Source organism: Thalassophryne amazonica, chromosome 10, assembly GCF_902500255.1.
Source record: "Thalassophryne amazonica chromosome 10, fThaAma1.1, whole genome shotgun sequence".
NCBI lineage: Eukaryota > Metazoa > Chordata > Actinopteri > Batrachoidiformes > Batrachoididae > Thalassophryne > Thalassophryne amazonica.
This window is the reverse complement of record NC_047112.1, coordinates 42,529,828-42,552,833: the sequence shown is the minus strand read 5'-3', so window position 1 is coordinate 42,552,833 and position 23,006 is coordinate 42,529,828. Positions and strand designations below refer to the sequence as shown.

Below are 23,006 nucleotides of genomic sequence, written 5' to 3'. Positions count from 1 at the left end.
TAACACACAACACATACACACATACACATACATACACACACATACATACATACACATACATAATTAATGGTAAGGAATCCAACATAGAGAAATATTGGATGAAGAAAAGTTATATTGGACTCGGCTACGACGCGTCCAATATAACTTTTCTTCATCCAGTATTTCTCTATGTTGGACGATTTGCCATCCATCAATTGTTATGTTCTCCACCCCCCTTCGAAATTAAGCAAACAACAAAGAGTCAAGTAAATTAGATCAATTTATTTTGTTGTGAACAGCATATGAATGCTTCTAAAACGTCAGTAGCGTGCTTGTCTACTTTCTTAGTGTTTCTGGCATCCTTGGAGTTCAATATTTCCACCAGGTCCTCCTCTGTGAACTCAGCAAACCTCACTGGCAGATGATTTTCTGCTGTTGTTGACATTTGTTGCCATTTTTTTCAACCAGCGTCTGTCAGCTAGTTCCTGACCTTCATATGCTGCGCTCTGATTGGCCAGCTGTTGGCAGTAAGCTCTAACACGATTGGTCAGTGCGAACCAATCCAATATAACTTTTGGTCCTAGCCTTTTTGGATTCTTTTGGATCCAACATAACTTTCTGGCAACAAGCATCTCAAAATACAGGTAAATGATGGACAGAAAGGCTAAGCTGTGATTGGCTATTGCAATCTGAGTGGAGAACATATACATATATATAGTGAGGAAAATAAGCATTTGAACACCCTGCAATTTCTTAGGTGCATTATATATATATATATATATATATATATATATATATATATATATAATAAAGATGCCACTGGAAGTGCTGCAAGAAATACTGTAAACACTGGCATCTGCCAATTACTAACAAACACAGTAACTGTTTACTGTCTATAAATCCATCCATAACATCTATCTAACTTATTAAATAATAATTATTACAATGCAAAATAAATGTGTTTATTTTTGCATGTTAACAATTACAATATATGGAACTGACAAGCATTTTACAGGATTTCCATGTTAGACAGACTTTTTTTTTTCTTTTTTTTACAGTGTTGTATCGCTGGTTAGATCTGATTTACTTATCCTAACTGCTGGAACTTAATAAATGAACGAGTTTGAAGATTTTTTTAAAACTTGTATTTTTATTTTTTCATCTATGATCTGTTAATGTATTTACATGTACACGTCTGACACAAACAATTACATGAATAAATAATACAAAAAACATTCACTTGTTATGACGAACGATTTTGAAAGCATTTTGTATTTTTATTTTTTCATCTTTGGTCTGCTTATGCTTTTACATGTACACCTCTTAAATAAATAAATCAACTGAAAACATCGACATCTGCCTCGGCAGGCAAATACAACACCAGCATCAGCAAAAGCACATGAAGATGCCACCAGAAGTGCTACGAGAAATACAAAAAGCAGCAGCAGCTGCCGTGACACATACAGATGCCACAGGAAGTGTTGAGACAAGATGCTGCTGCTGCAAAATGCACCTGCCCTTACTGTCAACTCGATGGGTGAGGTGAGCACAATTGCGCAGTGGAGCTCATCTCGACAGGTACTAGTTCATACGGGACTCAGAAAACCAGGAAAATACAAGACTTCAGCAATCATCAAGCGGAGTTATCTGTCAGGAAGTTAGAAAAGAAAAAAGAGAAAGGAAGAGTAAGAAAAAATAGGTAAGTGATCATTTACAGTGGATAAATTAGGCCTACGTGTCAACAAAATATAATGTTTATGTTAGCTACCTGCCTGGCTGTGTCATATTAACAGTGCTGCATCTTCATAAATGATTAATGTCTAACGTGAACTGGGTTTCCCAAAAAAATCATCTACTGAACAACACTCAACTTCCTTCGTCTCACATTGCCCTCTGCTGGAGTCTTATGAGCATAACACCTAAGGACTCATGTAGACATATAAACATAATATCTATATCTCTTCCCCCATAAGTTAACTTATACCTGTTCACATTTAAATATTACTTTTGTTAATAACTTATTTTTACTAACATTTTTAAAGTATGTTTGATTTAGTTGCTGTGCACATTTTTTGAAGTATTTTGGAATGTCCACTTTCTTTTTTTGTTGGTTATTATGGGATGCTGGTGGGGTTTTTGCAAACGTTCAAATGCACTGCCAAACGAATATTTTATTGACATACATAAGTTGATATATATATATACACACTCAACAAAAATATAAACGCAACACTTTTGGTTTTGCTCCCATTTTGTGAGATGAACTCAAAGATCTAAAACTTTTTCCACATACACAATATCACCATTTCCCTCAAATATTGTTCACAAACCAGTCTAAATCTGTGATAGTGAGCACTTCTCCTTTGCTGAGATAATCCATCCCACCTCACAGGTGTGCCATATCAAGATGCTGATTAGACACCATGATTAGTGCACGTGTGCCTTAGACTGCCCACAATAAAAGGCCACTCTGAAAGGTGCAGTTTTGTTTTATTGGGGGGGGATACCAGTCAGTATCTGGTGTGACCACCATTTGCCTCATGCAGTGCAACACATCTCCTTCGCATCATCCATGAAGAGAACACCTCTCCAACGTGCCAAATGCCAGGGAATGTGAGCATTTGCCCACTCAAGTCGGTTACGACGACGAACTGGAGTCAGGTCGAGACCCCGATGAGGACGACGAGCATGCAGATGAGCTTCCCTGAGACGGTTTCTGACAGTTTGTGCAGAAATTCTTTGGTTATGCAAACCGATTGTTTCAGCAGCTGTCCGAGTGGCTGGTCTCAGACGATCTTGGAGGTGAACATGCTGGATGTGGAGGTCCTGGGCTGGTGTGGTTACACATGGTCTGTGGTTGTGAGGCTGGTTGGATGTACTGCCAAATTCTCTGAAACGCCTTTGCAGACGGCTTATGGTAGAGACATGAACATTCAATACACGAGCAACAGCTCTGGTTGACATTCCTGCTGTCAGCATGCCAATTGCATGCTCCCTCAAATCTTGCGACATCTGTGGCATTGTGCTGTGTGATAAAACTGCACCTTTCAGAGTGGCCTTTTATTGTGGGCAGTCTAAGGCACACCTGTGCACTAATCATGGTGTCTAATCAGCATCTTGATATGGCACACCTGTGAGGTGGGATGGATTATCTCAGCAAAGGAGAAGTGCTCACTATCACAGATTTAGACTGGTTTGTGAACAATATTTGAGGGAAATGGTGATATTGTGTATGTGGAACAAGTTTTAGATCTTTGAGTTCATCTCATACAAAATGGGAGCAAAACCAAAAGTGTTGCGTTCATATAGGCTTTGGGCAGACGGGGTGGGGTGGTGAGGCGTAGGGGGCCTCCAAGACCATTTTGCTTGGAGCCCTAAATGCCTTGAAACGGCCCTTGTCAGGGTCTGTCCTGGTTCCTGCCCTGACGCCTGTGGCATCTTCATGTCAAGGCAGCATGTGGGATCTGTCAGAGCAGCGTCTTCACAGCTGATTGTTATCCCGCTTCATCAGCACCAGTATTTAAGCTCGGGTCTTCCACTGATTCGGGGCCAGAATCTTTGGGTTGCTACCAGGTTTCCACCGGGTTCCTACAGTGCTTCTACAATGCACCCAGCCAGTAACCCGGTCTTAATGTCTGTCTCTGCAGTTTTCTTGGTTTGGCATTTGTCGCTATTCATGGAGCTAATGTTAACCTGCCGTGTTTTCCTGCTGTGAGCTTCCAGGCTCTCAATGTAACCTGTTGTGTTTTCCGCTGTGAGCTTCCAGGCTCTCAACCAGTGGTGGGCACAGATCAGCTTTTCAGCCAACTTTGAAAACCATCAGCAGACCAATTAGTTTCCACTAAATTTAGTTCTAACTTTCAGTCTGCTATCTTTTTTTTTTTTTTTTTGCTGGCATAGTGAGCAAAGCTTAACTGTTAGAAATATCAGTAAAACCTAAAATCCTACATGTTAATTCCTGACGTGTTTTGCAATAAACCGCTGTGAGAAGCTCAGTCCTCCCCCAGTAGATGGGGCGGACTGGCTGACAGTTGGTATTGTGAAAAAAAAAGTTATTTACTTTCAGTATGCCGATACTCAGATGGTGGGCAGGAGACATGTAGCGCAAAGCACCTTTCACTCATGGTTTCATTTAAAACCAACTAATTCTAGACAGTTTATCGAAATTAATGGCAACTCTGTCATTTTTACAAAGTGAAAATAGGATATTGCACATATTTTTGAAAGTAATGCACTAATTCTTAAGGTTTGAGCATTAAACAGACGTGTGCCGAAAGGCATTATGGCAAATTCAAATGATCTGCTGTCACCCCCCCCCCTTACAGAAATTGTAAATATATGTTATCAATTATAATGTCTTTATTATAAGGTCTTTCTTGTACATTGGTTGCGGGTTTTCATTTCCCAAATGAACTACTGATCATGGTTGTGTGAAATGACCTCTTGCTGCCTTTGAGGAATGTCAGAGCGTAAATCTTGTTTGCTGAGCACAGTAGTGTATTTTTAATTAGCTGACCAATCTTGAATTGGAACATTGAGCTCTGTGAAAGCTATAGCTGTAACCAGTTCTGTTTTGACTTTGTTGAGAAACCCATAATAATGTCTTATCTGGATGGAGACAGGCACTGAGCTGTTTTTATGCTTACTCTTTTGCATCTCATGTTTGTGTCTGAATAAAAGGAGGAAAGCAGGGACAGGCCCTTCAGAGTCAGATGAGGAGAGGGAGGAGTCCCGTCATCTGCTCTCTTTGATGGCAAGAAAGAGATAGTGTCTCTTGTGGTCAATGGTGTCTTAACAGGTTTAACTCTGACACCCCCCATCAAAATGCAGAGAACAGTGCCATCTACTGCATGGGAGTGTGAATAGACCAACATATTTGTGAATCTCAAAAGCAGTTTTACACTCAGAACATCTCAGTATAAGCGGATCACCGATCACACACATTGTAAAAACCAACACACAAGTTACAGTAACTTTACAGGGGGTGTCAAAATTGGCATTTTTTTTTTGTTTGTTTATTTCAGCTTCACGACAGTATATCATTTTAAAGTACAATTCGCCGCACTGAGATATCCCATAATCGCTTGTGCACCAGAGCGTTTCTGCAGTCAAAATAACACTGAGAAACTACATGACGACAATTGCAAATGAACATTATATGACCAAAATGTAACTTTTAAGCCTTTCATAACAGTTTTAAGAGACTGCTACATGAGATCCTGAAAACTTGCTCAAACAAATACGAGGGCTGTCAATAAAGTAATGGTCCTTTTTATTTTTTTCAAAAACTATATGGATTTCATTCATATGTTTTTACGTCAGACATGCTTGAACCCTTGTGCGCATGCGTGAGTTTTTCCACGCCTGTCGGTGACGTCATTCGCCTGTGAGCACTCCTTGTGGGAGGAGTCGTCCAGCCCCTCGTCGGAATTCCTTTGTCTGAGAAGTTGCTGAGAGACTGGCGCGTTGTTTGATCAAAGTTTTTTCTAAACCTGTGAGACACATCGAAGTGGACACGGTTCGAAAAATTAAGCTGGTTTTCAGTGAAAATTTTAACGGCTGATGAGAGATTTTGAGGTGATTCTGTCGCTTTAAGGACTTCCCACGGTGCGAGACGTCGCTCAGCGCTCTCAGCCACGGTCGTCGGCCTGTTCAAGCTGAAAACCTCCACATTTCAGGCTCTATTGATCCAGGACGTCGTGAGAGAACAGAAGTTTCAGAAGAAGTCGGTTTCAGCATTTTATCCGGATATTCCACTGTTAAAGGAGATTTTTTTAATGAAAGACGTGCGGACGGATCCGCGCGTCGGTACGCAGCCGACGCGGTGCGGCGGCACAGGAAAAACACCTCCGTGTTGATAACCATTTGTAAAATCCAGGCGGCTTTTGATGGCTTTCAGTGGAGTGAGTATATGAGAAATTGTTTAACAGGCAGGACATGTTCCAACTTGTCCTTAAGGCTTTCAACAGAGGTGTTTTTCCTGTGGCGGAGCGTCGCGGCGGCTGCGTCCCGACGCGCGGACCCGTCCGCACGTCTTTCATTAAAAAAAATCTCCTTTAACAGTGGAATATCCAGATAAAATGCTGAAACCGACTTCTTCTGAAACTTCTCTGTTCTCTCACGACGTCCTGGATCAATAGAACCTGAAATGTGGAGGTTTTCAGCTTGAACAGGCTGACGACGCCGCCTGAGAGCGCTGAGCGACGTCTCGCACCGTGGGAAGTCCTTAAAGCGACAGAATCACCTCAAAATCTCTCATCAGCCGTTATAATTTTCACTGAAAACCAGCTTAATTTTTCGAACCGTGTCCACTTCGATGTGTCTCACAGGTTTAGAAAACATTTTGATCAAACAAAGCGCCAGTCTCTCAGCAACTTCTCAGACAAAGGAATTCCGACGAGGGGCTGGACGACTCCTCCCACAAGGAGTGCTCACAGGCGAATGACGTCACCGACAGGCGTGGAAAAACTCACGCATGCGCACGAGGGTTCAAGCATGTCTGACGTAAAAACATATGAATGAAATCCATATAGTTCTTGAAAAAAATAAAAAGGACCGTTACTTTATTGACAGCCCTCGTATTCCAAATATTCCGTGTGTGCTACATTTAAGCTGCGTGGAACTTCATAAACACAAGATGAATTTCAAACATTTTATATATTATTCTGGAGCAAACAGTGCTGTAAAGGACAATAAGCAGGATGTTAAAGCGCAAACTGCAGTTTCCTCCAGAATGACATGAACATGAAGCAATCGCGGCTCACAGCGATTCCCCACTGTAATTAATGGTGAAACAAACGGAGCTTCTCGCAGGTTTATGTAAAACAAACAGTAACGTCTATGAACCCAGATCATATATTTCCAAGAGTTTTAGGCAAAATATACAAAGAGTTTTATGTTGGGATGTTAATGCTGTTGTACGTATGCAGTGCAGTGGTTAAACTGCAGCCTGATCAGATAGTCTCAATGCAAACTCGCCGAAATTTTGTGACATTTTGCGGGATTTGAAACCTCAATACCACACAAATTACAGGTGGTCTATTCACACTCACATCCAGTAGATGGCAGTGTTCTCTACATTTTGATGGGAGGGGGAGGGGGGGAGTAACGAGAGCAAATCATTTGAATTTGCGATAATGCCTTTCGGCACATGTGTCTGTTTACTGCTCGAACCTTCAGAATTAGTGATTTAAAAAATGTGCTATTTCATTGTAACCCTTTTACCATCCGGGTCGTTATGGTAAGGGAGTAATTTCTTATTGTACACCCCTTTTCCTTGACTTCTATGGTAAAAGAGACATTCCGATGTATAAATAACTTTTGTCTAGGATTAATTATGACTCTCACTTACACAACTAATAATAAGGGGTTCTCCCAGAAATAATAAATCAGTGAATAAGTAACTGAATACAGTAACTTACCAGGTAACTCAGGAATAGTATCTCTAGAATGTACTGCTGAAACCAAAGGAATAATAAACACATACAATAAATGCAGTTTTAGGATTGTTTTTTTTTTGTATTAATTAAAGGAAAGAATAGGGTAAACACACATTTAAATTGAAATATGAAATAATGGTTTGACGCTATTAAATGAAGTCTTAGTCTTAAGAGTGCACTCTGAGTGTTTTATGCAAGCTTACGAATTAGGACTGTTGGCGCGCGTTGGAGCTCATATCCACTGAAGAACCTTTTGGAAAACAATAATCCTACCAGTCTGGAGCAAATCCTCGTCTTCAAGACCCAGAGAGTGACTATGTGCATGCAGAAACTCCTTTCCCTGATCCTCCACGCAGGTGAGGGTGGTTTCACTGGCAACAACACCGTCTCTCCTCCCGTTCGGCTCTTAACGAGGTAAAACTTCAAAGCAGCAGCGTTAGCTTCAGTGTTAGCTTAGCCTAGCCTGCTCAGCTCTGTCCTGAACGGCAGCTCAAACTCACTCCTTTTTGGTGCGGGTCATTCAGAAAACTCCTTTGCAGTCCATGGATGTGAGGAACTGGTACCCAAGCTCAAGGTAGTTCTGCTTTTAATTACTTTCAGTCTCTTCAAAACGCATGTCTCCTGCTTGCACCTGCACAACACCTTCCGTCCTCCTCCGCATCGCAAGTTCCGCTTTTTACCTCTTTCCCCTTCCGGTCTAACATAAGGCACTCAAAGCATCACAACCAAAAAGATTAATAAAAAATTAAATGGATCTGGAATTCAACCTTTTTTTCTTACAACTGAACTATGAATTTTTTATGAATTCCTTAATATTTATCAATGTTTTTCAACATGAACCAAAGTGAATATTTTATCATGAAACCATGAAATAATGTAAGTTATTTTACAAAGAGAAAACATTAACCACATAGTACTCATTTATTTTTTTGTAATAAAATAAACCTTGAAGAAAAAAATAAAATAAACTGATTTACTAAAAATCAGGTTATTACACACTCCCCTCATCAAAAAAAAAAAAAAAAAAAGTCATGCCCTCATGGCTTGGTAAGGAACAAGGCAAGAGAAGCCCAACTAAGGTATGAAAGGGGTGCTTATCCATTTGTAAAAACAAGAAACAAATTTCACTGGACAAACACTAGGATTACCCAGTGTGTCGTAAGTAATTCTGGATGGAGCTTTCCTAAGTCTTTGAGATCTTCTGGTCTCACTGTCAGTCTTCTCCTGAGTCAGTCTCTGGACAAAGAGGTATTGTGTCTTGAGTCTCTGTCTCTGTAGTGCAAGTCTCTTGGTAGTCAGACTGTTCAGTCAGGTCAGGTCTAACCTCTCTGTCAGCATTTTGCGCTTCTTGACCAGCTTGCAAATCTTCAGCGTGATCTTCAGGTTGCAAATCGAGATCTAGACTCAGTGGTTCAGGTGTTTCATCAGATTTCCTGGTATGTTGCACTGTGAATGGCATGTAAAATGTTCCATCCTCTGAATCTGTGTATTCATCATTCCTGTCCTCTTGTCCTAACACTTAAGGGACTTTGACTGTGCCTTTTTCATCAACTTTGGTTTGGTGTCTTTTCCTTCTTCTCAATCGTCTCTTTGGGACAATGTCTGGGTTTTGCGCTGGTTCCAAACACACTTTCTATGATTACGGTGAAGGACTTTGACAGGCCCATTTCCATCTTCTGGTTTCAGCCGAAACACAGGTAAGTTTGACAGTTGACTTTCAACAACATAAGGGGTCGAAACCCAGCGGTCGGCCAGCTTATGTTTTCCTTGCAGTCCAAGGTTACGGATGAGAACTCGATCTCCAGGTAGGAGTTGTGTGAACTTGACTTTCTCATCATATCTTCGTTTGTTTCCTTTGTTCTGTTTAGCCGCAGCAGATTCTGCGAGATCGTAAGCAGCTTTCAGTCATTTTCTCATGTCTGTCACATACTTCAGGTAAGTTTCTTTGCACATGTTGTCACTTGACGTTCCAAAACACAAGTCCATAGGCATACTTGCGTTACGCCCAAACATAAGATAATATGGGGAGAAACTTGTCGCTTCATTTGGTGTGCAATTGTAAGCATGGACTAAATGTGTGATGTGCTTACTCCAATTCTTTTTCTCATTGGGCTCAAGGGTTCCAAGCATGTCCAACAGGGTTCGATTAAACCTTTCAGGCTGCGGATCTCCCTGAGGATGGTATGGAGTAGTTCTTGACTTTTCTACACCAAGGGAACTCAGCATCTCGTGAATGAGACGACATTCAAAGTCTCTCCCCTGGTCACTATGCATGCGCCTTGGCAAACCATAATGGACAAAGTATTTCTCGAGCAGAACTTTGGCTACGGTTGCAGCTTTCTGATCTCTTGTAGGAAAGGCTTGTGCATATCGGGTGTAGTGATCAGTAATGACCAAGACGTTCTCTGTGTGACCACGATCTGGCTCGATCGACAAAAAAATCCATACATACTAGATCCATTGGGCCATCACTTTGCATGTGAAACAGGGGAGCTACTCTTTTAGGAAGTGTTTTTCTCTTTATGCACCTTGCACAATTTCTGCAGTGTTCTTCAACATCTGATTTCATCTTAGGCCAATAGAACCTTTGATGAGTCCATAGGTCTTTTCAATGCCTAAATGACCAGAGTCATCATGAAGGGATTGCATGACTGTTGTTCGGAATTTTTCTGGCAAAACTAGCTGCGAACGGCAGTTTTGACCAGGGGGAAATGTGACGCGATACATGACATCCTCTTGTAGCTTCAGTCTTTCAACCTCTCTTAGTAGCAATGAGCTTGTAAGGTTTCTCGACTTGACTTGATTTGTATCACTCTGCTTTAGTGCTCTCCAAATTTCATTTAGTGCTGGATCCTCTTGTTGTGCTTTTGAGATTTCAAAGAGACTTAGGACTGGCATCCCCTTGAGACTGAGTGTGGAGAGATTACAGTACGCTTTGGGTATGGACAATCCTAAGTGATCAATTGCTGTTTCATGACAAGCATTTTTCTGGGTCACTCTGGATACTTGACACATAGCTCTGACACCATCTGCAGAGATATCTGTCCATCGTTTTTCTTGACTTTGGTCAGTGTGGGGGCGCCTTGAAAGGGCGTCTGCATCAATGTTTTGGACTCCGGATCTGTATTTGAGACTGAAATCGTATGTTGACAGGGCAGCAAGCCAACGGTGGCCTGTTGCGTCTAACTTGGCGGACGTCAACACATAGGTCAAAGGGTTGTTGTCTGTTCTGACTTCAAACTTTGCCCCATACAGATAGTCATGTAGTTTGTCAACTATGGCCCACTTTAATGCAAGATATTCCAACTTGTGAGCAGGATAGTGATGTTCGGATGGAGTTAGGCTGCGACTGATGAAAGCGACTGGTCTTAGCCCTTCACCTTGGTCTTGGTATAAAACTCCACCAAGTCCTTCACTGCATGCATCAACGTGTAGCACATAGGGTAACTGTGGGTTTGCAAAGGCTAGTACTGGAGCACTGGTGAGTCTATGCTCCTTGAAAGCACTCACATTTTTCATCCCACCGTGGACCAAATGGCTCTGACGGGTTGAAATAGACCTGATCTTGCTTTCTCCTGGATCTTTTTGCATGTGGTGGGTAACCAGACAAAAGTTGGGTCAGGGGGAATGCGACTTTGGCATAATCTCTGACAAAACGCCTGTAATACCCGCAGAATCCAAGGAAAGAGCTCAATGCAGTTACAGTGGTTGGTCTGGGCCATGTAGTGACTGCTTCTGTTTTCTTTGGATCTGTAGACACTCCTTCTTGTGACACGATATGACCAATATATGACACTGATGGCTGACAAAACTGACATTTGTCTAACGACAGCTTGAGCCCCTCCTCTTGTAGGCGGTCAAGTACTTTCAGCAGTCGTTTTTCGTGCTCTTCGAGTGTTGTACCAAAGACGATGAGATCATCTAGACAGACAAGCACTTCCAACAAATTCATGTCTCCAATAGTTTTTTCCATGAGTCGCTGGAAAGTTGCAGGAGTGCCTGACACACCTTGTGGCATTCTGTCGAACTGATAAAACCCAAGAGGACATATAAAGGCGGTCTTTTCTTTATCTGATTCACTCATGGGCACCTGGTAGTATCCACTTCTGAGATCTAGGACACTAAACCACTTGATTCCATTCAGACATGTCAGGGCATCCTCAATCTTAGGCACTGTGTATTGATCAGGGACAGTGCGCCTGTTGAGCGTACGATAGTCCACACACATCCGGATCTTGCCATTTCTCTTTCGCACAACCACTATAGGGGATGCATACGGACTGAGTGACTCAGTGATTACGCCGGCTGCTTTAAGCTCTGACAGATGTTCTCTGAGCGCTTCGAGATCAGCTGGTGGTAAGCGACGTGATCTCTCTCGGAATGGCTTGTCATCTGTCGTTTTGACTTCATGTTTCATGCTTTCACTGCAGCCCACATCAAAATCCTGAGTTGAGAAAACATTTCTGCGTTCAAGCATCTTACTCACAAGTCTCTCTTTCCACTCCTTAGGAACAGGAGAAGTTCCAAAGTCGAAAGACGATGAGGTGAGTTTCTTTGAGGACTCGAAATCAGTCTCTTTGTTCATAGGGGGTGTGGGAAGTACGTCAACTGGAAACAAGTGGGCAATTGGCATACCTCTGGTCAACAGGATATCTTTAGATGAGCTGTTACTGACAACGACAGTAATTCTTCTGGAGCTCACAACATTGGCCGACTGCAATTCGGGTCTTACCAGGAGCTGATCTGGGAACCTTTATTCCTCTGTAAGATCGTCAGGTAAGTCCACCAGAATGGCTTGGGTACTTGGTGTTCCTTGAATCTTTGGCACGCCTTTGACACCACCTGGGTGTATTGTTAATGGTTTTGGTTGGGCAAACCACACAGATCCTTTTATTTGGCTGTCAGTTTCAGGTGGGGTCTTTGATATTTCCGCCATAGCCTTTTGGAAAGCAGGGCGAATGTGTTTTACTGTTTGGTTGTATTCTCCCTCTTTGTCTTTGTAACTTTTTATGAGTCGTCTCACTGTTGGCGTATTTGTGCCAACAAGTATAGCTGCATTATCTTTAAAACTGGATCAGGACAGACGAGTACAAGTGCATCAATGGTCTCCGTCACGCCAACATCAGCTTCCCTGAACTCCAGCTTGACTGACAAATAGCCATCGTACTGGTAATCAGCAGGACTAAGACCCCATATCTGTACAGTACTGATAGGTGTCAATGGCAGATGTTTCAAGTATCTGTCGTAAAAGGATCTGTAGAGTAGAATGACTTGAGAGCCAGTGTCGAGTATGGCTTTTGTGTAAATGCCTTCAATCTGGACTGATACAGCAGAGCTAGGGCCAACTAAGCCTTCTGGAATAGTGTCTTTCACTACTTTCTCTGTTTTGATGCTCTTGGAACGTGTCTTTACCTCCGGGACACCAGGCCGTTCCTTTACTGGGCCCCGTGGTAGTTTCCCGATTTCTTTGTGAGTTTGATGAGCCGCTTATTGACTCTCTGAAGGTTCTCAACTCCATCACACTCTCTCATGTAATGTCCATCTTCTCCACATCTATAACAAAAAATCCCAGATTTATCTGTGTGGTTCTTTGATCTTTGAGAAGTCATGTTTCTTTTGTATTTGTTTCTGCTTGCATTGTCAAGTTTGGGACCTGTTGTTTTGATTTGAGCACCTGCTGTTGCAACAGTCGCAACTTTACGATTGTTCATTTCAGCTTTGATCTCACTGAGTTCTCTCTTGAGTCTTTCAACTTCAGGATCAGTTTTAGTAGCAGGTACGTGGACAGTTTTTCACCTTCACTCTGAAATGTGTGTCGAAACTTGACAAGATCAGATGATGTTTCAGTAGTCCCAAAAGCTGTTTCAAGTGCTTGCATATAGTCATTTGCAGTAGCATTGGGATTTTGTGCTCTGAGGAATCTTATTATGTCAGCAGCTGGACCTTTACGACTCTCGACAACTCTGTTTCTTTACACTGTCACTGCATTGCCATTCTTCCAACATATGCATAGTTTGCTCTGCCCATGCATCATGCTCCTCTTCACCACTAGGGGTTGGATGCACACCAGAAAACATTCTGAGCTTCCTATAACTTTGAATATCACCAGGCGTGGTATTGCATTTGTCAACAAGTAAACTAATGGCATTGATGAGAGCATTATTTATGTCAAGGGAGGAGGGGTTTAACAGTCCTTCAACATCAGACATACTCTAGCCCTCATGCTCAAGGAATGACAGGAACTTTGCTTGAAAATCCTCTTGCTCTTCAGTCGCTGATAGAATGATGTGGACAGGCCAGGGACCAACTTCACCCGGAAGGCCAACTTGGTCAGGTAAGGTCTGTTCAGTCACATTAGCTAAAGTTCGGACTAGTACAAAATCAGTCTTGGAAGTCAAGTCTGGACGTTTGTCAACTATTTTAGTCTTCCCAAGAATTTTAACTGAGCTAAGAACTTCACGGAGGACATCATCTGAGACATTAACACCGCTTAAGACGATAGCATGAGCAGGGTCTAACTGATGTGTCTTACACCAAGCTTTTATCTCTACTTCCTCCATTCTGTCAACCAGGAGAAAAAAAAAATTCCAAAATTCAAATTTCACAGCAAAGTCAAAAAAAAAAAAAAAAAAAATTCAACAATATCACAAGCAGCTTAATAAACACATCAACAAAACATACATCAATAAAACATACATCAACAAAACATCCCGGACGAGCCCCCAAAAATGTAACCCTTTTACCACCCGGCTCGTTATAGTAAGGGAGTAATTTCTTATTGTACACCCCTTTTCCTTGACTTCTATGGTAAGAGACATTCCGATGTATAAATAACTTTTGTCTAGGGTTAATTATGACTCTCACTTACACAACTAATAATAAGGGCTTCTCCCAGAAATAATAAATCAGGGAATAAGTAATTGAATACAGTAACTTACCAGGTAACTCAGGAATAGTATCTCTAGAATGTACTGCTGAAACCAAAGGAATAATAAACACATACAATAAATGCAGTTTTAGGATTGTCTTTTTTGTATTAATTAAAGGAAAGAATAGGGTAAACACACATTTAAATTGAAATATGAAATAATGGTTTGACGCTATTAAATAAAGCCTTAAGAGTGCACTCTGAGTGTTTTATGCAAGCTTGCGAATTAGGACTGTTGGCGCGCATTGGAGCTCATATCCACTGAAGAACCCTTTGGAAAACAATAATCCTACCAGTCTGGAGCAAATCCTCGTCTTCAAGACCCATAGAGTGACTATGTGCATGCAGAAACTCCTTTCCCTGATCCTCCACGCAGGTGAGAGTGGTTTCACTGGCAACAACACCGTCTCTCCTCCCGTTCGGCTCTTAACGAGGTAAATTACTTCAGATGCGCACCGGGAACAGCACCGTCTCTTCTCCCGACTCTTAACGAGGTAAAATTTCAAAGCAGCAGCGTTAGCTTCAGTGTTAGCTTAGCCTAGCCTGCTCAGCTCTGTCCTGAACTGCAGCTCAAACTCACTCCTTTTTGGTGCGGGTCATTCAGAAAACTCCTCTGCAGTCCACGGATGTGAGGAACTGGTACCCAAGCTCAAGGTAGTTCTGCTTTTAATTACTTTCAGTCTCTTCAAAACGTATGTCTCCTGCTTGCACCTGCACGACACCTTCCGTCCTCCTCCGCATCGCAAGTCCCGCTTTTTTCCTCTTTCCCCTTCCGGTCTAACGTAAGGCACTCAAAGCATCACAACCAAAAAGATTAATAAAAAAATTAAATGGATCTGGAATTCAACCTTTTTTTTCTTACAACTGAACTATGAATTTTTATGAATTCCTTAATATTTATCAATGTTTTTCAACATGAACCAAAGTGAATATTTTATCATTAAACCATGAAATAATGTAAGTTATTTTACAAAAAGAAAACATTAACCACCTAGTACTCATTTATTTTTTTGTAATAAAATAAACCTTGAAGAAAAAAATAAAATAAAATAAACTGATTTACTAAAAATCAGGTTATTACATCATATTTTCACTTTGTAAAAATGACAGAATGTCCGGAATTAGTTGGTTTCAAATGAAACCATGAATGAAAGGTGTTTTGCGCTTCATGTCTCCTGTCCACTGTCTGAGTGGATGCATGCTGAAAATAAATTATGTTTTTTTGTAGCAGCGTGCCAGGCGCACAAAGACAGAAGCTATGGCTTTGCGTTTTTGTTTGTTTTTGGTTTGTGATTGCCTTGAATTTACCCAACAGCGCTTGCAGTGCTTAAATTCGAAACTGGCTTAGCCGACTGCATACTGAGTCAACACTAAAAGTTAGTGGTTAGCTGTAAGTTCCGCTAATTATTTTATCGGTTTTGCATTATAAAAGTTAACTTTGGTTAACAGCTACATTTTTGGTTAGCTGTGCCCACCACTGAACAGATGTAATCCAATTCATAAACGTTTCATAAACCAGTTGGAGACGTCTATTGCTGGACTGCGATAAACCACAGAATGGACCATAACAATGGTCCAGTCTAGAAGAGACAAAGACATGAATCATTTTCTCTGCATTAGCCATATACAGAACTAGCGCGTTGCCCGTGGTGACCCATGGGCTCTAGATTGGGTAGTGTTTATAAAATAGGTGGTGGTAATAAATGGTGGCAATAAATTATGCAAAGTTTCTATACTGATTTTAACTGCAAGTGCAGGAAATTAAAATGAGAAAGTTTGTGAATAATTGTATTTGTTAATTGGCACATTTAGTGTATCTTAGATTATCTTAACTTCTGTGCAGATGTGGTCTGCCCAACCAAGACTGTCCGTTGTTACTCTACCAACAAACCATTGGTAACACATGAAGTCAAAGCTGTCCTCAATAGGAGGAAAGCCGCCTTCAGGAGCAGAGACATGGAGGCAATGAAGACAGCACGGCAGGAGGTCAAACTCTGCATGAGGGAAGCCAAGGACAGCTACAGGAGAAAGATGGAGCACAAGCTGCTACAAAATAACATGAGGAAGGTCTGGGGAGCAGCACATCAAAGAAGGACACTTCCAGACTGGACAAACTGATTAGGCAGGCTAGCTCTGTGGTTGGCATGAAGCTGGACTCTCTGGTGACATGGCAGAGAACACTGGACAAACTGCTGGACATTATGGACGATGCCAGTCACCCTCTGTCTGCACACCGTTATCAGCAACCAGAGGAGCCTCTTCAGCCACAGACTGCTCCTTTCCGAATGCAGGACCAACAGACTGAAAAACACCTTTGTCTCTCAGGCCATCAGACTGTACAACTCCTCACTCGGGGGGAGGAGTGCCAGGAAGACAGAGGCCGGGATTGAGAGGAACAGTAGAAGCCAGTAAACTACTACTGATCAGAATGTCTGCTATTTATATTGTGTATTTATAGTGCAAACTGTTTTTCTTTTTTACTTTCACTTTTGTTACTCTGTGTGCTTCTTACCGTGTGCTGCTATGCAATGCTGCTGGAACTTCAATTTCCCTGAAGGAGTCTTCCCAAGGGATCAGTAAAGTTGTATCTAATCTAATCTAGTTGATGTCATGTTTTACAACTGGCAAGATTGAGATATTTCCTTTGGCCAGAGCTTGTCTGGGACCAGGGACTGATTAATGGTGGTATCAACATCCATTGTTCACTTTTTTTTGCTTAATATCCCTAATTTCTCACCAAATTGTAGTCCTATTAACTTTCCGTTTTCGTGACGTTCATCCTTGACTCAAAATACTCAAAATACAAGTAGCATACCAAACGGCAAACGTCGGCTCTCCCCAGTTTCTCTGTGATTGAAGGTACACGCACGCACGCACACACCCATGCACGCATACATGTACACAGAGGCAACTAGACTTTTAGTATATAGAATAGGTCAAATCTTCACAATATTATGGAGGTGATAGTGATTTCTCTAATGTGTAGATCAAAGGACAGTGTGGGCTCAAAAGTACCCCAACGTTTTTAACTTTGTCACTGTGATGTACGAGGTCTGCTAGAAACGTATCATACCTTTAAATTTTTTTCAAAAACTATATGGATTTGATTCATATGTTTTTACGTCAGCCAAGCTTGAACCTTCCTGCGCATGCGTGAATTTTTCCACGCCTGTCGGTTGCGTCATTCGCCTGTGAGCAGGCTTTGAGTGAGCACTGCTCCACCCCTCTCGTCGTTGTTTCATTGCGAGGAAATGGCGGAATGATTTGGGCTTTTTTTCCATCAGAATTTTTTCAGAAACTGTTAGAGACAGGCAGCTGGAAACCATTCGAAAAATTTATCTGGCTTTTACGGGCTTCACAGAGAATAAGGAGTGTTACTACAGCTTTAAGGACGGCCCACAATGGTGCACGGCGTGCCGCGCTCCGAGCCACCATCAAGAGGCAGAAACCACCACATCATTTCTAAACGGATCGCTGTGTGGATCTGGGACCATCGTGTGCAATTTCTCTGGTTATCACAAGAGCTGGACATCAGCCATTTTCCAGCAGATTTCACTTTTAACAAGAGATTTTGTCATGGAAAGCCGCGCGGAGGCTTCGCGCGTCACGACCGATTCGCTGATGAAGCGAGACAAAGGAACACCTCCGTTTCGGAGTGTTAAAGGACAAGTTGGGACATGCCTAGCTCTCCACAGTTTCTCTTATACTCACTCGACTGGTAAGCACTGAAAGCCGAGATAGGCATGTCCCAACTTGTCCTCCTCCACTCCGAAACGGAGGTGTTCCTTTGTCTCGCTTCATCAGCGAATCGGTCGTGACGCGCGTGGTGGTTTCTGCCTCTTGATGGTGACTCGGAGCGCGGCGTGCCGCGCGCCATTGTGAGCCGTCCTTAAAGCTGTAGTAACACTCCTTATTCTCTGTGAAGCCCGTAAAATTTTCACCGAAAGCCAGATAAATTTTTCTAATGGTTTCCAGCTGCCTGTCTCTAACAGTTTCTGAAAAAATTCTGATGGAAAAAAAGCCCAAATCATTCCGCCATTTCCTCGCAATGAAACAACGACGAGAGGGGTGGAGCAGTGCTCACTCAAAGCCTGCCCACAGGCGAATGACGCAACCGACAGGCGTGGAAAAACTCACGCATGCGCACGAAGGTTCAAGCTTGGCTGACGTAAAAACATATGAATCAAATCCATATAGTTTTTGAAAAAAATTAAAAGGTACGATACTTTTCTAACAGACCTCGTATAATAACTGATGCCTTTGTCATGCAGGACAAATGGCCATCATCTCAGTCGTCTATTGTTAGATAATATCTGTGCTAATTCCTTATTAAAGTGTTGTACAAGCTACAGTCGTGGCCTTCACAAGATGGATGCTGTCTGTGAAGGACACAGGCCTGTTTTTTGTCATGACCATAAATAAACTCAAAATGAGGAAAATAATGGTTTGGTTTTTGGTAAGGGGCAGTAAATTACAAAAAGAACCGGGGTAGAAATCTATCTGTCTATCTGTCTGTGATATTTGTTAATTTTCTCAGCCTTGAGTTCAATAGTCATTTCAGTTTCAGCATCCCATTTGAAAACTGCCAAATCAAATGTGTTGAAATGTCAGGTCATCAGTAGTCACACTGACCACATCAAATAAAGTGAGCAAACAACCACTGTCATTATGTCCTGGTGTGAACTTTGAAACTCTATTTGCATATGTCATTAACAGTGATATGTTATATATATATATAAATTGAAAATATACAATTAGACACTTTCAGGATATTACCCATGAATATGAAGCATTACAGAAATATTAAAGAAATACATTCAGGTTGTATAATCTTGAACAAACGAAAACTTTAAACTTCTTTCCTTGTTTTATTTGTATTTCTCCTTTGTTTTTTTGTCTTTGGCTAACTCATTTGCTATTTATTCACATCCTCTTATTCTTATATCAAAAGAGGAAATGGCAACTACTAGAATCAAGTCTTTGGACAAGTATTTGGACAGTAACACAATTTGTGTACTTTTGCCTCTGTGCACTACCATCCTGGAGTTTATATGAAACAATCAAGATGCATTAGTATTGTACATACTTTCAGCTTTAATTCATCGGATCTAATCAAAATATTGCATAAAGCATTATAGAATTACAGCCATTCTATAAACAGTCTGTCCATTTTCAGAGGCCATAAGCAAGTAGGCGAACACCATAAATACCAGGATTATTGTTCCGAGAAGTCATCACTTTTACAACCATTTCTCTTGAGGCAAGTAAAGAAATGAATAATGACCGTTCCCAAGTCCCTGAATATGTCTCAGTCTTCAATTACATCAGTCGTTAAGAAATTCAAACATTCAGGTACTGTATGGAAAATCTGTCTGGAGTGAGCAGTTCTCAAAAACTGAGAGGCTGTGCAAGAAGGAGGCTCTTGAGGGAACCCACCAAGACAACCATGACAACTCTGAAGAAGGCATATGTATAGGCTTCTGTGAATGTGATTGGAGAAACTATGCATAGTGCAACTTTTGCATGTTGCATCATCAGGTACTGTAACTTGATTTCAAAACAATTATTTCCCACAAACATGCCAGCAGTGCTTAAGCATGATCACTGCCACATATAGCTGATGGACTCCAGCTCAAAAGCTCAAAATGCATGCAAAACTATATAATTTCACTAGAGCAGGGGTGGTGGCCAAGTGGTTAGTGTGCTTGGTTTCAGTGCAGAAGGCTCCAGGTTCAAATCCCACCTCTACCACATTTCTCCATGTGAAGTGAAGTTGCGTCAGGAAGGGCATCCGGCGTAAAACCTGTGCCAATTCAACATGCAGATCCACCTTGGATTTGCTGTGGCGACCCCGAGTGCAAACAAGGGAGCAGCTGAAGGGACTTACTATATATATATATATATATATATATATATATATATATATATATATATATATATCAATCACTGATGAGATTCCAATATGCATGAGACAAGTGTTGTCCTATGATTGTCGCGCTCATGTGCACTTGTGTTGTTATTTTTATGGAACATAGCTTCCATCACTAGTCTCCTCCTTGAGAACTGCCTACTCTAGACAAATTTACTTCTTAATGATTGGTTGTAAATGAGAGCCAAGACATATTCAGTGATTTGAAAATGTAGGGACTGTGTAAAAAATGGTTGTAATGCCTAAATAGTTAATGAAGTAGTAACATGTTGCCCGTGGGGTTCCACAGCCTCTAGACTGGGTAGTGTTTATAAAATAGGGAGTTGACATTTTTGTGGTAATAAAATAAGCAAAGCTTGTATAATGAGTTGGAATGGCATGTGAGTCCAGAATGCTTTTAGAACCTTAAACCTCAACAGTTTTTTTTTCAACCCTTTTACTTCCTGTTAATTAAGTAATTTTTAATGTTAATTTACTGTCTTAATGTATTCATAAATTGTTTAGGTTCTTATCATATACACTGTTATTATTTTATTTCTACTTCTATTTTGTCATTTCATTTTTAAATGGACCACAATGGAAATGTGTTTTCATTTGCTTGTATCATCCAGTTATTTTTAACGTATTTACAATTACATTATGTACTTACGTTGAATTTAAAAAACAGTCACCACACTCATGCTTTTAATATAAAGATGACTTACCACCCCCTACTGGAATTGCATGAGTACAGAAAGTAGTTAGCAGCACACACACAGTAAGGAGGTGGTTTTAGTCTGACAAACAAAGACAATCGCGGAAGACATTAAAACCACTAAACATTTCAGTCATGGTACCAACATCAAACATAAGTCACTCATGGTAATAACAACATGAGACTTATCTAAACTGGCTAAACAAATTGAGCTACAAAATGATACACAATAAATCAATCACACTAACAACACTGTTAAACTAACATAAACCACAATAACAACATTTAAAACCTCAAAACCCCGAACTCCCATTGTTTATTGGTAAAATTGCTAATTTCTCCAATATTTGCCCTATCAACTTTCTGTATTCGCAGAGTTCATCCTTAAGCATGCCAAATGGCAAATGTCAGCTCTCTCCAGTTTTTGTGTGATTGAAGCCATACACACCACGTATACACACACACGCACGCACGCACGCACCCACCCACCTACCCACACGCACACACACACACACTTGGCTATTATAATATAACTTGGCTATTATAATATACGTTTTTGTTAAACAACCTGTTAATGTTGTGAAAGTGTAGTGACACGGACCCACAACAGGGGGCGCAAATGAAAGGTCAATAGATGAGCCAAAAAGTAACAATTTAATGTTGTGAAGGTGCACAACGAATACACAGACAATCTCAGAATATGATAACAGTCAATCCACAAAGGTGACGTGTGGGCAGGCTCGAGGATAGAAGACGTCTGTCCTGAGAAGAGCCAGAACCACACGATTTCCGCCGCCACCGAACCTGGTGAATACTGGAGCCGCCAAGTCCCGAATTCCCAGGTGATCACCGTCCCCGACTGTTGGATCTGGTACTGCTGGCGAAGAACAAAGACAGTCAAGTGTGGGTGTGTGTACACCCCGTAACAACAACGGTGGGAATGCCACCTCCACCTTTAACACACACTCGTGCAGCGTCTGTTTAACCACTTATATGACGAGACGAAGGACGAAAAAGTCATGACCCACGCCGGTCCTCTGGTTGACAGCTGCAACACAATAGCTCTGGAAATCACTGAATGCTGGCAGAGAATATTACCTTCATAGAAGTACGATATCTCGGCGATGAGGTGGCGATGACGTCTGGGTTTTATGGAGTGAGATTATGCAGAATGAGTGACAGCTGTCAGGAATTAATGAGTGACAGCTGTCACTCCCGGCTGTGTCCATGGCGGCAGCGCCCTCTCGTGCCCGAAGCCCGCACTTCAGGCAGGACGCCCTCTAGTGGTGGGCCAGCAGTACCTCCTCTTCTGGCGGCTCACACAACAGTTAAACCTTGAATTAAAGCTGAATGTCTACACTACAAGCACATCTTCAATTTTTCATTCCAACTCCATTGTGATGGCGTACAGATGCAAAATTACAAAAATTGTCACAGTCCCTATATGTATATACCGGACTACATGAGCAAAAGATATATACAACCCCTGGAAAAATTATGGAATCACCGGCCTCGGAGGATGTTCATTCAGTTGTTTAATTTTGTAGAAAAAAAGCAGATCACAGACATGACACAAAACTAAAGTCATTTCAAATGGCAACTTTCTGGCTTTAAGAAACACTATAAGAAATCAAGAAAAAAAGATTGTAGCAGTCAGTAACGGTTACTTTTTTAGACCAAGCAGAGGAAAAAAATATGGAATCACTCAATTCTGAGGAAAAAATTATGGAATCACCCTGTAAATTTTCATCCCCAAAACTAACACCTGCATCATGTCAGATCTGCTCGTTAGTCTGCATCTAAAAAGGAGTGAACACACCTTGGAGAGCTGTTGCACCAAGTGGACTGACATGAATCATGGCTCCAATACGAGAGATGTCAGTTGAAACAAAGGAGAGGATTATCAAACTCTTAAAAGAGAGTAAATCATCACGCAATGTTGCAAAAGATGTTGGTTGTTCACAGTCAGCTGTGTCTAAACTCTGGACCAAATACAAACAACATGGGAAGGTTGTTAAAGGCAAACATACTGGTAGA

At 41.4% G+C, this 23,006-nt stretch overlaps 1 protein-coding gene across 1 annotated transcript in view; it reads left to right on the top strand.

The window, feature by feature from the left end:
- The first annotated feature begins 14,682 nt into the window (after positions 1–14,682).
- The window catches only part of LOC117518096 (vitellogenin-1-like), a 42,726-nt gene continuing 34,402 nt past the window's right edge, over positions 14,683–23,006 (top strand). Inside the window, exons 1-2 of the mRNA XM_034179158.1 lie at positions 14,683–14,722; positions 16,190–16,413. Coding sequence (XP_034035049.1) covers positions 14,683–14,722; positions 16,190–16,413 — 264 coding nt within the window. The remainder of the gene's footprint in view (positions 14,723–16,189; positions 16,414–23,006) is intronic.